Source organism: Trifolium pratense, linkage group LG2, assembly GCF_020283565.1.
Source record: "Trifolium pratense cultivar HEN17-A07 linkage group LG2, ARS_RC_1.1, whole genome shotgun sequence".
NCBI lineage: Eukaryota > Viridiplantae > Streptophyta > Magnoliopsida > Fabales > Fabaceae > Trifolium > Trifolium pratense.
Genome location: NC_060060.1, coordinates 65,900,581 through 65,916,171, shown reverse-complemented (window position 1 = coordinate 65,916,171; position 15,591 = coordinate 65,900,581). Strand labels below are relative to the sequence as shown.

The window sequence follows — 15,591 nt, the reverse complement described above, 5'->3', positions numbered from 1 at the left end:
ATTGTTTTCTTTTAGACCTACAAACCATCAATTATCCTAGTTGTTGTACAGAAAACAGAATTCATCATCTAATTATAACATTATTTTGATCTTGGATGGGTAATAATACTGTAATCTGACGAGATATAAAAAGAAAATTGAATTGTATGTGTATGTATGTAGACTTGGACACAAGAGTTTTATAATTTTGATGAATCTGAAATACAAAAATACTACTAGCTAGCCTTGGAATTGGATGGTGTTGTGTTGGGAGTACTTTATGGGTTTTACAATGCAACTGAAAATGTAACATAAATGCGATTTACAAGTTACTAGAGTTTTTTCTTATGCTCTAGCTTATTAGTTTCCTGTGTTTTTTTATGTAAAATTAAAGTAGAATATTTTGTTGTAAACTTTCATTTATGAGCAGAGAGATTAAATGGATAAAATGGAGGAAGTGAAAGACGATGGTATAATAAGAAGAATAGTATTATCACAAAGGTGTTCATCCTTAATTAAACAAAAATCCAAAAACGTCACATATAATATTATTATTAATGTTATATGCATACGGAAGACTGTTCCCATCTATTCTTCAATTGCTCTTTTGTTAAATGTGTGTGGAAAACTATATATAGATAGTTAACACAGAGTATATCGGCAAGTTTGGAAGGTTGGAATCACTTTTTATCATTTGGTTCTTTGGTTAAATCAAAAAAAGGTAATTGAATTCGGCATTTGATTTGGCTGGCCACTACATGGTGCTTATGGAGGCTTAGAAATAATATTTTCAATGGAGCTTACTGGATGCTTCCAAACTTGTAGATGATATTAAAACTTTTTCTTAGTTTTGGTTTAGGGGTCGTTTTAGCCGTAAGTCCTCTCTCTCTTTTTCTGAATGGTGTTTAGAATCTATTGTATGTCTTCAAAGCATATTATAATTTGCTTTATATCGTGAGGAATTGAGTACCCTTTTACTCCTTTATAATATATTGTTTGCTTATAAAAAAATATATAATATTAATGTTATAAGGAAAAAAATAAGCATTTAATTCCCTGGGATGTAAATAATAATGATGGGAGCGTGCAACAAATAACAGCTTTGTTTGACTTTTTTAATGTCTCCTTTGATATTCCTAAGATGTAAATTTGGTTAAACGATGTTAAAGCTATATCAGTGAGGTAACTGTTTAAAAGAATGGAAGAACTGGTTCAGAATCATTTATACATAATATAAACACAGAATTTGTCCATTTAAATTGCCATAAATTGAAGAAGAATAGTTATTTGTACTCGAGTTGATTCCACACAACAAGAATCATCAATATCTACAGCAACAAGTTCAGGTTTTCATCAATAATTGTGCTTGCCTTGAAAATAAAACAATGTACTAAATGAAATGGTTAAAGGGTGATTCGCGAGTCGCCTAAGGATAACTGTGGCGAGGCTCTAGAGTTCTACTATGCTGCTCCATTTCTGATTTCACACCCAAGACAGCCTCGAACAATGCCAGATGAATTAGTGAATTTACAAGAATGAGGGGGATCTAAAATCTAACTGTAACCAATAACAACTAGCAATAACAAATCTCCACTGCCTTTTGATGAAGAGTTGTTCGTTCGCTTTCTTCAGACGGGGATCTTCTTTAATTGAGCAGCAATAGGCATGCCTAGAAATCCAACGAATAAGCAAAAGAACCACTGTACCAAAGTGAGAGGTGTTGTGTTTGCGAAGGTTCCCAAGTACTCGACTATTATGATTTGAAAGAAAATTGTAGCACTGATGACACCCACAAAAACATAATTATCCAATATGCCTTTAAAAACATTAATTTTCTCCATCTCACGTGAGTTTATCTCGTTGAAAACCTGCAAAACAAGACCAACCCAAAACTGGTAAGCCACATTCATACAGAAAATAAATATCACATGTTTTTAACTTGATCTTTCCTAATTTTCCGTGTAGTCATAATTATTATTCCTAAACAAGTACTAGTTCAGAATTTACAAAAAAGGTACCTGACAGAATACAAATGTGTTGAAGATAAGTGTGTTTAAGACTAGATCCGAATTCGGGCCATCAAGCGAAAAGATGGATTTTCCTTTTGACTGAAGAAGCCATATCACCGTAAACTGATACAGTGATTGTCCCAAGATATTCCTCCACATGACATTACTGATGAAATTCCCTTTTCTTCCAACAGGCGAACGCTTCATTAAATCATCATTTGGAGGTTCAGTTGCGAGCGCAAGTGCTCCCAATGTGTCCATTATCATGTTCACCCAAAGAAGTTGAACAGCAGTGAGGGGAGCAGTTCCTGAAGAAAAAATGCAAGCAGAAATATTAAAAGGTTTTTAAATTTATATCCTATCATGTCATGCAAGCAGATATGAAGTATATAATCAAACAAGACAAATTAATATAACATTCTAACCTGTCAAGCAGGCTGATGTGAAGTTCACTATTAAAGCAACCACATTAACTGTAAGCTGAAACTGTACGAATTTCTGAATATTTATGTAAACGGAACGTCCCCATTTGGCCACTGTTACTATTGTGGAGAAGTTATCATCCAGAATTATGACATCTGCACTTTCTTTTGCAACCTGCACACATATTATGTAATTAGCCGGATTCTGGTATTCCCATTGCAATAAAAAAATAATTAATGGCTAATATGTAACACAACCCCTTTTCTTTTATTTTGGTTTCATATATTTGACACTCACCTCAGTTCCAGCAATGCCCATGGCAAGTCCAATATCTGCTTCATGAAGGGCTGGTGCATCATTTGTTCCATCCCCAGTTACAGCTACAACTTCCCCAAACGTCGTACGCAGGTGTTTCACCAATGTATGCTTGTCTAAAGGCGAGGATCGAGCCATAACCTAGAAGGAATTAAACATTTATGTTACTTAAAGGATCAACCATGAATCATCTGTAACTGTGACTGTGAGATATATTTGTAATTAAGCAATCAAGATGTGTAGTGCATATAATAAGGTAAGAAGTACCTGAATTTTGGGAATCAGCACAAGCAACTCTTCCAAACTCTTCTCTCTAAATTCTGGACCTTCAATGGCTATGCCATCATCTGTTAAAATCCCACATTCCCTGGCTATAGCTTTTGCAGTGTTAATATTGTCACCAGTAACCATTCTTACTGTTATTCCAGCTGAACGACATAGTGCTACAGACTCCTTAACACCAGGACGAACAGGATCTTTGATGCCAACAACTCCAATACAAGTGAATCCAGTGACAGGAATGGTGTCTTCAGCAGAGAAACCATTTTCCAATTCCATATAGGCAAGGCATAAAGTTCTAAGTGCCTCATTAGCAAACTGGTTTATTGTAGTCTTAAGATGGTTAGTTGATTCTTCATCAAGTGGGACAACCTCGCCATTTGAATTGAGAACTTTGTCGCAAGCAGCAAGAACTATTTCAGAAGCACCTTTGCAGTGCGCTCTTAAACCTCCACTGGGGAGCTCCACCACTACACCCATTCTTTTCTTAGTAGAGTTGAATGGCTCAACTTTAACAAGCTTGCATGCTTGTCTCTCTCCTTGAAAATCACCACCTAATGACAAGCCAAATTCCAATATCGCAGTCTCAGTTGGAGTTCCTAAAATCTCGTGTTTCCCTTGTTTGTTAACCACAACCTCTCCTCCTGTGTTGTTAAATATTGACTGTAACAGCAGTTTCACAGCAGATTCTGGGAGTTCAGAGCACAAACTAGAAGTCTCGTTGCTCACTTCTTTGCTTTTCATACAAATGCAAGTTTTCACAACAGTCATGTGATTGGTTGTTAAGGTCCCGGTTTTATCACTACATATAGTTGTGGCTGATCCCATGGTCTCACAAGCTGCCAAATTTCGGACAAGGGCTTTGTCGTTCATCATTTTTTTCATAGCGAATGCAAGGCTCAATGTCACAGCTAACGGAAGCCCTTCTGGAACAGCAACAACAACGATGGTAACTGCGATCGCAAAGTACTCCAACATCTCCAAAGCATCATCGCCGTTCCAGCTCCAGAAGCTTTCTTGTTGGAGTTTATGGCTCACAAGTCCATTCATCAGAACTGCAAAAGTAATAACGGCGAAGAACAGGCCTATCTTCCCAATAATAGTTGCCACTCCATTAAGTTTCACCTGTAACGGGGTTTCATCATCACCACCTTCGCTGAGAGTAGCCATCAACTTACCCCATTGAGTCCTCATTCCAACTGTGGTAATCAACATCTTGCATGATCCATCTTGGACCTTGGTTCCGGAAAGAAGAAATGGATTTTCAGTGTTCACCACCACAGGCTCACTCTCTCCTGTTAAACTTGACTCGTCAATCAACAGAGAAAATCCCGAAAGAAATAGTCCATCAGCAGGAACTTGGTCACCAATGGCAAGATGCACGATATCACCAGGAAGTAACTCATATATAGACATTTTCTGCCTATATCCATTTCTTGTGACCTGAATGGAAATTTTCTTCTTCTCCTTGTCCAAATCCTTGAACTGTAACGATTGGCGATAATCACTCGTTGCTGTCACAAAGACAACCAATAAGATACTTGCAACAATTCCAAGACCATCATGAGCCCCCTTAGGCCATCCTTCTGTTGCAATGCCAACTATCAAAGACACAAGAGCACAAACTCCAAGTATCATGAGAGTCATGTCTTGAAGGGCTTCCCAAACAAAAACCCAGAAGCTTTTAGCTTGACTTTCGATGAACTTATTGATTCCATATATCTGTTGTCTCTTATTCAGTAAATCAGTATCATTGCTAATCCCCTCGGTGGTTGATGTAGAAAGCTTTTCAGCAATGCCATTAACCCTACCATGATACTTCAACTTCTTTACATCATGACCTTCAACAATAGACCCCAACTCGTCACCACAGATTTCAAATCCTGCATCTTTAACTTCCTCCGGCACTTTGTAATCACTAGGTTTCACGCCTGTGAAAATTATCAAAAGTAAATATAATGGCTCTAATATTTATAAGCTATGAGAATAATACTGAAGATACTTACCTTGGATAAATTGAAATGCTGCTTTGGAAACCAAAACTGCCACCCTCAGTTTCTCCTGCAGTAAGTAGAGAATAAGTCTTTTGAGAAATAAAACATGAAAATGTCACATTCTGTGTTGAAGAGAAAACCAAGGAATCGATGTTTATAGCAACTTTATAAGTATTCTCAAATCCTTTATTAAAGAAAATAGTTTTCATACAGTAAATGAGCTTATGAGCACATTAGTGTGGGCGATACAGGATAAGCGGATGCATGTACACAAGGAAAATAAGAACAATTTGGTTTTCTAAAACTGATATAGATAGAGAAGCAGCGAATGGCATGTAATCAAAATGTTGGTCAGCTAGCTTCTGATGCTTCCATAATTGTTTTGAAAAGGTTGAGTTTTATAACTTGTATGCTGTTAAAATGCATTTAATGTTTAAATTCAATTAATGCCCCATCAACAATATCAAATTGAAAACTCCATATTAGCTAATTTATGGATTTATGTTCATTATGTGTTTTTACTTATGGAATGTAGCAACATTTTAATTGCTAAACTATCATGTATCAACTAGATAAGCTCAAGATCTGGAATATACAAATTCTTAATAGTCGTGTACATACTCGTCCTCAGACTTGGTAAGAATAAGATATAACAGCAGTCTTGAACTTTACAATTGTGAAATTGAATGAGTCGATAGCATGTATCGGTGGTATGTTGGCTATACTTTGAATTTTTTTTAAAACTAATTTAGAAGCCACAAAAATTAGTCAAAACTGTAATGATGTTCAATGACGCTCAACGGAAGTAGAAGTTTTTCCCTCCGTGTTCTTACTACTGAGACAATGACCTAATCCTTATTTTTATCAAACCGATTAAGTCACAGTCTCAATCGTGAGAACAAGGAGGAACTTGAACTCCTAAAGACGAGACTATCGTCTTTAGAAAATTCAAATAATTTTGAATAATTTGTAGATTCAAATACAGGCTAATAGTCCAAGAAATGTTTTCAAAATTTAACTGACAGGACAAATAATACGCACACAAATACATGCATATTATTTTAACACATGTTGACCAGACCAGTGTAATAAATAAATAAATAAATAATTGATTGTGCAAGCAACCAATGCAAATTGGGTAAAGAACAACCAATGAGAAAGTATCTTTCAAAATATAATAATACAATTAGTAACAACAAGAAATTAATAATTTATCTAAAATATAATTGAAGCTATCCAAACAACATGTGGATGACTACTAATAAAAAATAAATTACCAAAAAAAAAAAAAAAAAAATAGAAACCTGATTGGTACGACGCATAGCAGCAGCTTCACCTCTCTTGTCAAGATTTGCAGTGAAACGAAAGCGTCTTTTGGGATTCTTGACGAAACCACATACATCTCTCCATCTTCGAAGAGCTTCATCAGAAGAGTTTTTGGACTTTACTCCTCTAAAATCCTCATGTAAATAATTCTCCATCACACTTTTTCTTCCTCAAGAAATTTGGTTGTTGCTATGTAGTATGAATGAATGAACAGTGATGATAGCTTTTGAATGAATATATATGTGTAACTTTACCTAACCTGTTATTATAAAATAAAATGAAATGAAGTTGGAAGGTGTGAGATTTGTATTTGTAAGAAGTGTGTGACCGAGTAATGAAAACAAGCAGCTTTCTAAGAAGGAGCAGTTTGGAAATTGATTGGATGACCTTTCGTGGAAAGGAAAGAGAGAGAGATGTTTCGGTTGGTGGTACTACCCTAGCCCCTAGGAGTACTGCCTCTTCAAAATAGAAATACAAGTTGTAATAAATTTTATTCTATCGGACATCACATTTTATAATCAAAAATTATATATTTGAACTTCGAATACTCTAATTATTATATTTTAAAAAATGAAAAATAAAAATTACAGACAATTAGGGGAACTTACTTGGGGTTTCTCTGGTTTTTCTTGAGGGGTGGGGACTATTTTGTAGAACCAGTTTTTCTTTTTTGCAACAAAGGGAACGCGTGATTCGTACGGAGTATTTGTTTTTCTGTGAACCACGCGCTATTCTACTACTTTTTCTCCTTTAATTCCCAAAATGATTAAACAAATGTAGCGCCATTTTCTTTCTTTTCTCTTTTGTTGTTAAAGAATGTCGCGCCATTATCAAAAGAGAAAAGAATGTCGCGCCATTTTCTTTTACAACTTATTACTCATCTTAGAAATGAGTATTGGGTCTAACTCAACCTTACAAAACCGGCTTGTAAAGTGAGGATTGCCTCTAGTTTATAAGCACTTAGTCAGGCCATATCGCAACCGATGTGAGACTTCTTAACACCCCCGCTCGCGCCAAGCGCTATGGGCTTGAGGCGCGGATATGAATGGTGCAGGGGCCGATAAAAAACCTGATTGCAGGCGGCCCGACGAAGTGGCCCAACGAATCGTGGACAGGCTCTGATATCATCTTAGAAATGAGTATTGGGCCTAACTCATCCTTACAAAACCGGCTTGTAAGGTGAGGATTGCCTCTAGTATATAAACACTTAGTCAGGCCATCTCTCAACCGATGTGGGACTCTTAACACACCCCCTCACGCCCAGCACTATTGGGCTTGGTGCGTGGATATAAACGGTAGGTGACCCGATAACGGAAACCTGATAACAGGTGGCCCAACGGATCGTGGAGAGGCTCTGATACCATCTGTTTGGTAGCACAAATAAGCTAGCTTATAGCTTATTATATGAGCTTATAAGCTTGTTTCAAAAAATTAGAGGTGTTTGGTAACAAGCTTTTTGTACTAGCTTATGGGTCTGTTTGGTAAAAATAAGCTATAAGCTAGCTGATAGCTGATAAGCTAGCTGATAGCTGAAAAGCTAGCTTATAGCTGATAGCTGAAAAGCTAGCTTATTGAAATTAAAGTGTTTGGTAAAATTAGCTTTTAAAGTGGTTATTAAATATAAAATTACATAATTGATAGTGGGTAGTTTATTTTTTAGAGTGGGTAGTTATTAAATTAAAGGGTAAAAATGGAATAAAGTGTAAAAAGCTATAAGCTATAAGCTCAAATGCTACTTGAAATAGCATCTGAAAAAAAGCTATAAGCTAGTACAAAAAGCTTGTTACCAAACACCTCTAATTTTTTGAAACAAGCTTATAAGCTCATATAATAAGCTATAAGCTAGCTTATTTGTGTTACCAAACAGAGCCTATAGCTTTTTTTCAGATGCTATTTCAAGTAGCATTTGAGCTTATAGCTTATAGCTTTTTACACTTTATTCCATTTTTACCCTTTAATTTAATAACTACCCACTCTAAAAAATAAACTACCCACTATCAATTATGTAATTTTATATTTAATAACCACTTTAAAAACTAATTTTACCAAACACTTTAATTTTAATAAGCTAGCTTTTCAGCTATCAGCTATAAGCTAGCTTTTCAGCTATCAGCTAGCTTATCAGCTATCAGCTAGTTTATAGCTTATTTTTACCAAACAGACCCTATGAGTCTTCTACAAGGAAAATTCTTTTGTAAGCATAAATACAAATAAGAGGTCTTAGGCACACACTCACAAATAAACAAAAATTAAAGGAAAAAGAAATAAATAATTGTTGATTGATTTGATTATATTATTTTTTATTTAAATTTTTGGATTAGTGTGTGTGCCCAAATAAAATATGATTTGAGTTTGTGTCTATGCAAGTCTTTCTCCTTGTACAAATTATATACAGTATGTATAATGTATAATCGAATATGAAATATTTTTAGAAAATTGCTAAAATAATTAGAAATTCTAACAATAGTTGACAATGTTTTTTAAAGTAAAAATCTATTATTTTCCATGTAGTTGCAGGGGATCGAACTGCAGTTCTCTCTGCCAAGTTTAGTGTCAATCACCACTAAATCAACTGACGATTGATATTTTCCTTATCTTTATGAGCAAAATATAACATGACTGACGACAATTTAATACAAGCTGCATCTTAATTTTTTCCATTGTTTTATCAAATGAATATCAATTAAGTTATTATTTTAATTGTAAAGTTGAAAATATCATTAACTTTGTAAGAGCATCCACAATGGAGATCCCCAAATTTGAGTACTTAACTAGGTCTTACGTGTACACATCACTTAATTATTATTTTTTAATCATAGTACCTAATAAGTACTCAATCCCTCCAACCCAGCACCTCTAAAAAAGTTCTAAATCGGTCTCATTAATAACTTTATATCTCATCAATAATACTACATCTTTATAAGTAGGTCCCACAAAAATATATTATAATGAGGAGAGAGATGATACATATTTGAGAAGCAGTACCTATTAGGTACTCAATGAGTTTTGCTCCAATGGTAGTACCTAATAAGTACTATATAAGTCCTAATAGGTACTACCATTGAAGATGGTCTAATGCTACTAAAAAACGACATTCACTATTGTTAAAATTTTAAATATTAATTCATAATAAACCACGTATAAAAAAAAAAAGTCATGCTAAATATTGTCATCGGGACATTAATTAAGCATATTAAAAAAAGAACAAATGACAAAATTAATAATAAAATAAGATAATCTTTTACATGTTTAAACTTTAAAGCATTGAATGACTTTGATAATTTAGAGTTCAACTAATAAGTAAAGTCCGGAAAAAAATTACTAGAAATTAAGCTCAAATTTTCTTAAATAATGTATCCTAAAAACAGCTCGCTAATAATTTTAAGTTCAGTCATTTGTTTTATGGAAAATGCTAACTAGTGCCCTCAGGGCATTAGTTAAGGATACTAATTATAGTAAAATTACATTGAAACTTGTGTAGTCAATGTTTGTAAAGTATAAAAATTGTCATTTCCAATGCAAAGATTGCTTTTTTTGTATCCTTAACTAGTGCCCCGGAGGCACTAATTAGCATGACCCTTGTTTTATTCATCACATGGTCAAAGCATCTATATATTTAAAAAAGTTAAAATAATTACCCTCTATTGAAATTAAGTTTATGTTTTTAACCCAAATGTATCATCTGCGTGTAACTGTAGAGACTAATTTCCTTAAGATAATTGAGATCCATTTAATGTAAGGGTTAACCTCTCCCAACAAATGCTTCTCCATATGTACCGGCCGGAGATCGAACTCAGAACCAAATGATTAAGAGACCCAAGTATCTACCATTTATGTCACACTAATTGATCCATTATTGAAATTATCACAGATCAGTCATAATTGTTTGGTTAACTCTTGCGAAAAAATTCATGATTCACCCAAAACGCGTAAAGGACGTTCGAACAATGATTAAAAAACCAAACGCGGAGAGAAGAACCAGACGTCAATGTTTCGTACCTGCTGCTTTTTGGAGACGTCTTCTTCCTTCCACATGTTAGCTTTACTTTACTACTTTAGGAAAAAGCCTTCTAACAAAACACTAATTTCATTTTTTTTGATTGCCCTGTCAAACGGTCTAATTATAATGAAACTTCTTTTTCTCTTTCGTCTTTTTTTTCTTTCTAATTAAGCTCTTGACCTTTTAGCTTGTTTGGTTTCCAAACAAAAGAATTAAAGTTCAGTTTGGTAAAAATGGCAGATGGTTTATAAGCTAATTGATAAATTATAATTTATGACCGATGATTTATAGCTTATAGTTGGTAAAAATAGTGGATGGTTTATAAGGTAGTTGGTATGCGCGTCTGCTGCTGTATTGAGTTCACCGCCATCCATTCTTGTATCATGTGTGCAACTCTCATTGTAATGCTCTTCGTCGTGTCATTGAGATCATTCCAAACCCAACTGTTACGGTTATTCCAAATGCACCAAGCTATTGTTGTGACATTTCCTACAACCTTAGAATTCTCATTTATGCAAATATCAAAAAATACAATTTTCACGTTATTAGCTTGTTGTGTTCTCGGTTGTGTTCTCGGTCAGTGGCGGAGCTAGCCAAAAATAGTGGGGGGGCCGTAAAACAAAAAAAAAATTGTAAATCCAAAATGCATATTATATTATATACCAAAAAATTAAGTCGTAATAAGGACAAAGTTCATCATCAAAAAAATTAAACTACATGATTTAAAATACCTTAAAACGATGCATTACGCGTTCCAATAGCCTTGAAAGCATCAATAATAGTCTCTGAATCGATACTTGCAGCAATTTCCCTTTCAATATAAACCGACATGCTATCTGCTAGAAAATCAGAGTTCATCTTGTTTCTCAACTTATTCTTGATAATTTTCATTGCTGAAAAGGATCTTTCAGTTGTGGCTGTAGAAACCGGAAGAGTCAAGATAAGACGTAGTAGCCTATCAATCAAGAAGTAAATAGTCGCTTTTTCAGTTTCAACCAAACGTGAGCATAATTCTTGAATTGTTGATAAGTTCTTCAAATGTGAAGATTGACGAGCATCAACAATAAAATGTTGAAGTTGATAGCGCAAAAGAAGCTGTTCTTGTTCAGTGAAGTCCATGGGATAATATTTTTCAACTAAAGTGCAAATAGTTTCAACCTTAAAAGTTTTGTAATTGTTCTTAGGAGTCAAAGCACAACTTAGAGTTAATAATTCCATTGATTGCTCACTAAATCTATTATTCAACTCTTGCAATTGTTTGTCAATGGTAGTAAAAAATATTTCAACTCTAAAATAATGTTCAATTGTCACCTGATTTTCTTCAAGACGAGAGCGACCAAATCTTGTTGTTGAATGAACATCATGGAGATCAGGGATCTCAATTTCATGTCTTTGACAAAAAGAAGTCACAGTAGAAAGCAACTCATCCCACCCATCATCTCTTAAGTCTTGAATAACAAGCTTTGTTGAACGAACCAAATCCATGGCATTAACAACATCTTGATCTTGTTTTTGTAAGGCTTGACAAAGAACATCAGTTATCCCTATAATTGCTTTCATCAAGAATAAGATCAATACAAAATCAAATTCTTTCAAGTAATTGTAAGAACTATCAGCATCCCCAGATGTTGTCCAACTTTTACTCTCTTTTTGAAGTTTTTTTAAAACATGACAAGTTGCTTCATACATATTTATCACACTACAAATAGACCTAAAATGTGATCCCCAACGAGTATCTCCAGGCCGGTTCAAAGTTCCAATTTGATTTTCCCCTTTACCAGTCATAATCTCTTTAATATCCACCATATATTGATTTTCTGTTACTTGGGCAGCTTGTAACTCATCATGGCGCTTAGTAGAAGATGTAACAACATTGATAATCATAGTCAGCTTATCAAAGAATCTATGAATTGGTTTGAGATCTCTTGATGCCGAAACCAAGGCAAGCTGCAATCGATGGGCAAAACAATGGACATAGTATGCGAAAGGACAATCCTTCATAAAGAGTGATTGTAAACCATTCCATTGTCCTCTCATATTGCTAGCACCATCATACCCTTGACCACAAATGTTAGAAACATCAAGGTTATGCCTAGAAAGTATATCACATATCTTTTCCTTAAGAGTTAAAGATGCAGTGTCATTAACATGTGCAACATCAAAAAACCGTTCTTGTATTAAACCGACTCTATCAACAAATCTTAACACAAGAGACATTTGTTCCTTTTTTTATTCATCGCGAGCTTCATCAACAATGATACAAAATTTGGCATCACCAATTTTTTCACGAATATGTTTTCTTACCCCTTTAGCAAGAACACTCAAGAGCTCCTTTTGAATTTGAGGTGAAGTGTATTTGGCATGCTTTGGAGCATTTTTCAATATAACTTTTGCAACTTCAACATTGTACGATGCCAACAATTTTAACAACTCAAGAAAATTACCTTGATTTCTTGACTTACTAGATTCATCATGACCCCTAAAGGCACAAGCTTGAAATGTTAACCAACGAACCGCGTCAATTGAAGCCTTGAGACGTAAATGATTCTTGATAATTTCATCTGAGTTTTGCTCTTCAATAAGATTCCTAATATGTGCCTCTTGATTCAACAAGTCTTCACAAGCTTTCATTGCATTGTTGTGTGATGAGCAATGATCCTTTCCTATATGCTTAAGAAAGGAACAACGCTTTCCTTCTCTAACTCTCTTCCAAGCATTAAAACCATCGGTAACGAATACATCTGATAATGGATGTCCACTCGATCCTTTGTTAAAAAGATAACACGGCAAGCAATATGCAGCATCTTTTGAAGGTGAATATTCTAGCCATGAGGGAAATAAACTAAACCAAGAGTGTTGAAAACGTCTTGGATGACTCTCTTGACCAGATAATGGATAGTTTTCTAGACGAATTTGATATGGACCCCAATTTAGATAAGCTCTTCTTATTTCATCTTGTTGATTTGGTGGATATCGCCAAATTGGAGGACGCTTTCCAGGATCGCGTTCTAAAGAATGCAACATATCAACTATATCCGTAAATTCTTCAGTTCTTGGAACATTAACGGGTTCAGATGCAATAGTTATAATTTCTTCAATTTCAATTCTCGGATCATTAACTGGTTCAGTTGTAGGAGTTCGAGTTCTAATTTCTTCCTCTCTTTCATCTTCACAAGTTCTTCTCTTAAAAAAAGAGTCAATTTTTCTAACTTTCATCTTCAATTTTCTATTGCAAATCAACAAACAATAATCAAGTAAGTGCTACAATATAAACAATAAAAAACAAAGTAACAAACTAATTTAGAAACAACAGAAACAATAGACAAACTTGTAACTAGGGGTGGGCATGGTTCAGTTCAAGAGAGAAACTACAGCTGAACCCAACTGAACTGGAAACACAGTTCTTCAAACCAAACCAAATTGTTTTCTGTACAATCATAAACTTAACTGAAATTCGAATTCAGTTTACCAGTTTATGTTGTTTATCAGTTTACCAGTTTAGTTTAAAATTGGTTTGGTTCAGTTTAGTTCTCCAGTTCAGTTTGGTTTATGGTTTTTTTTACCCATCACTACTTGTAACTAACAAACACAAAACAGAGTTTAATAACATGACATTAACAAAAACAATAAAATCAATGAAAACCCTAAAATTGAAACAAACAACAACAAAATAAGGAAGTATTGGAAGAGTATTGAGCAAGAGCAATAACATTCAAGAAAAAACTAAAACACAACAATCCAAGTATTATTTCATATCAATCTAACGGAGCCAAAATTTGAGAGAGGAAAAGGGTTTTGCAATTGAGATTCATACCTTAATCTGAGAAGTACAGTGGAGTGATCGACGTGATGTGGAGGTGCGGTCAATGGTGGTGGTGGTGCGGTGGTGCTCAGGGCGGTGGAGGTGGTGTGTCGACGTGATGATGTAGTTTGCCGTTGGGTTGTTTTGTTCGCAATACATACTCTGTTTTCTGTGTTTCTTACGTGTGCTAGAGTTTGATGTGTGGGAGGAAAAACAAAAAAGTAGCTAAGGGTATAATTGTAATTGCTCACTAAAAAAAAAAACTGGGGCGGACCATGGCCCTGTCCAGCCCACAAGCTCCTCCGCCCCTGTTCTCGGTTCAATGACACTGCTCAATCCGACTTCGATCCACACACTTTTGCTCTCCCTACAACCAAAGAAAATATATCAATAATCCTCCTCCCTACCATCACATAAAAGACACTCGCTCAGGCACATCACATGATGCTCCCGTAAATGAGTTTGAGACGGTAAAACACCACGGCATGCCCTCCACATTAGATGTTTAGTTTTAGCCTTTTAGGGACTGCTTCAATGCGCCATAATAACCCCCAATCCCCTTCCAGTGTGTAGTTTTGATCAATTGCTCCACATAATAAAACTATATCTAAAACATTTAAAATTGAGTAATTTAAACTTATATATCACAAAAGTTTTGGTTCTCCACATTAGGACGATTCCTAATTCTATTATTGGATCCTACCAAAGTAGTTTTATGCCAGGTAAAGGCAATTTTGACAATGCGACTGTTTTGCAAAAAATCATAACTTTATGAGAAAATCAAAGAAAAAGAAAGGCTATGTATGTGTTTGGTTCTGCGGTGGACAAAATTGATTTTGATAGAATTGAGTTTGACAGAATTGATTTTGATAGAATTGAGTTTGATAGAATTGATTTATGTTTGGATATATTCATACAAAAGTGAGTTGAACAAATAATTTGAGTGTAAAAATCAATTCTAGAATGAGAAGCTACAATTTCTAGCTTCAAGTAGAATCCATTCTGGAGGCAGAATCAATTCTAGTTTTGAGGAACCAAACAAGTTAGAATTCATTCTACATGTCCAGAATCAATTCTGGCTGCTCCAGAATTGAAACCAAACATACACTATATAGCTTTCAAACTTGGTCTTCAAAAAAGCCTTTGACAATATTAACGGGGATTTTTGGCAATGGTGATTTTAAAAAAATAATAAATGCATTAAAAAATTATAAAAAGTCTTGATATTTCAGCAACAATGATTTTAAAAAAAAAAAGGAAAAGGTCTTGCATGCCTTTTTAAGGAATTCAAAAGTAAAAACTTTGTATTAAAAACAATAAAAACTTAACTTTTAAGAAGTTAAATACAAATCTTTAAGATAAATTTTCTGCATTGAGTTTTTAAAATGTATTTTTAGGATCTATTCGGTAGAAAATAACGGATAGCTGATAAGATAGCTTATTGCGGATGAACTTATAGCTTAT

The 15,591-nt window shown here is 34.5% G+C and overlaps 1 protein-coding gene and 1 pseudogene across 1 annotated transcript; both read right to left on the bottom strand.

Annotated features, from left to right (window-relative positions):
• Positions 1-1,187: 1,187 nt before the first annotated feature.
• Positions 1,188-7,203, bottom strand: LOC123906326 (calcium-transporting ATPase 2, plasma membrane-type-like). The gene is made up of 8 exons (XM_045956228.1): positions 6,934-7,203; positions 6,304-6,584; positions 5,012-5,066; positions 2,994-4,936; positions 2,709-2,867; positions 2,414-2,585; positions 1,998-2,296; positions 1,188-1,847 (listed from the first exon to the last, which is right to left on the bottom strand). The coding sequence occupies exons 2-8, from the start codon at positions 6,478-6,480 to the stop codon at positions 1,608-1,610; spliced, it is 3,045 nt and encodes a 1,014-aa protein (XP_045812184.1). The 5' UTR covers positions 6,481-6,584; positions 6,934-7,203; the 3' UTR covers positions 1,188-1,607.
• A 3,854-nt stretch (positions 7,204-11,057) lies between these two features.
• On the bottom strand, positions 11,058-13,541 carry LOC123905247 (annotated as a pseudogene).
• Between the last annotated feature and the right edge of the window lie 2,050 nt (positions 13,542-15,591).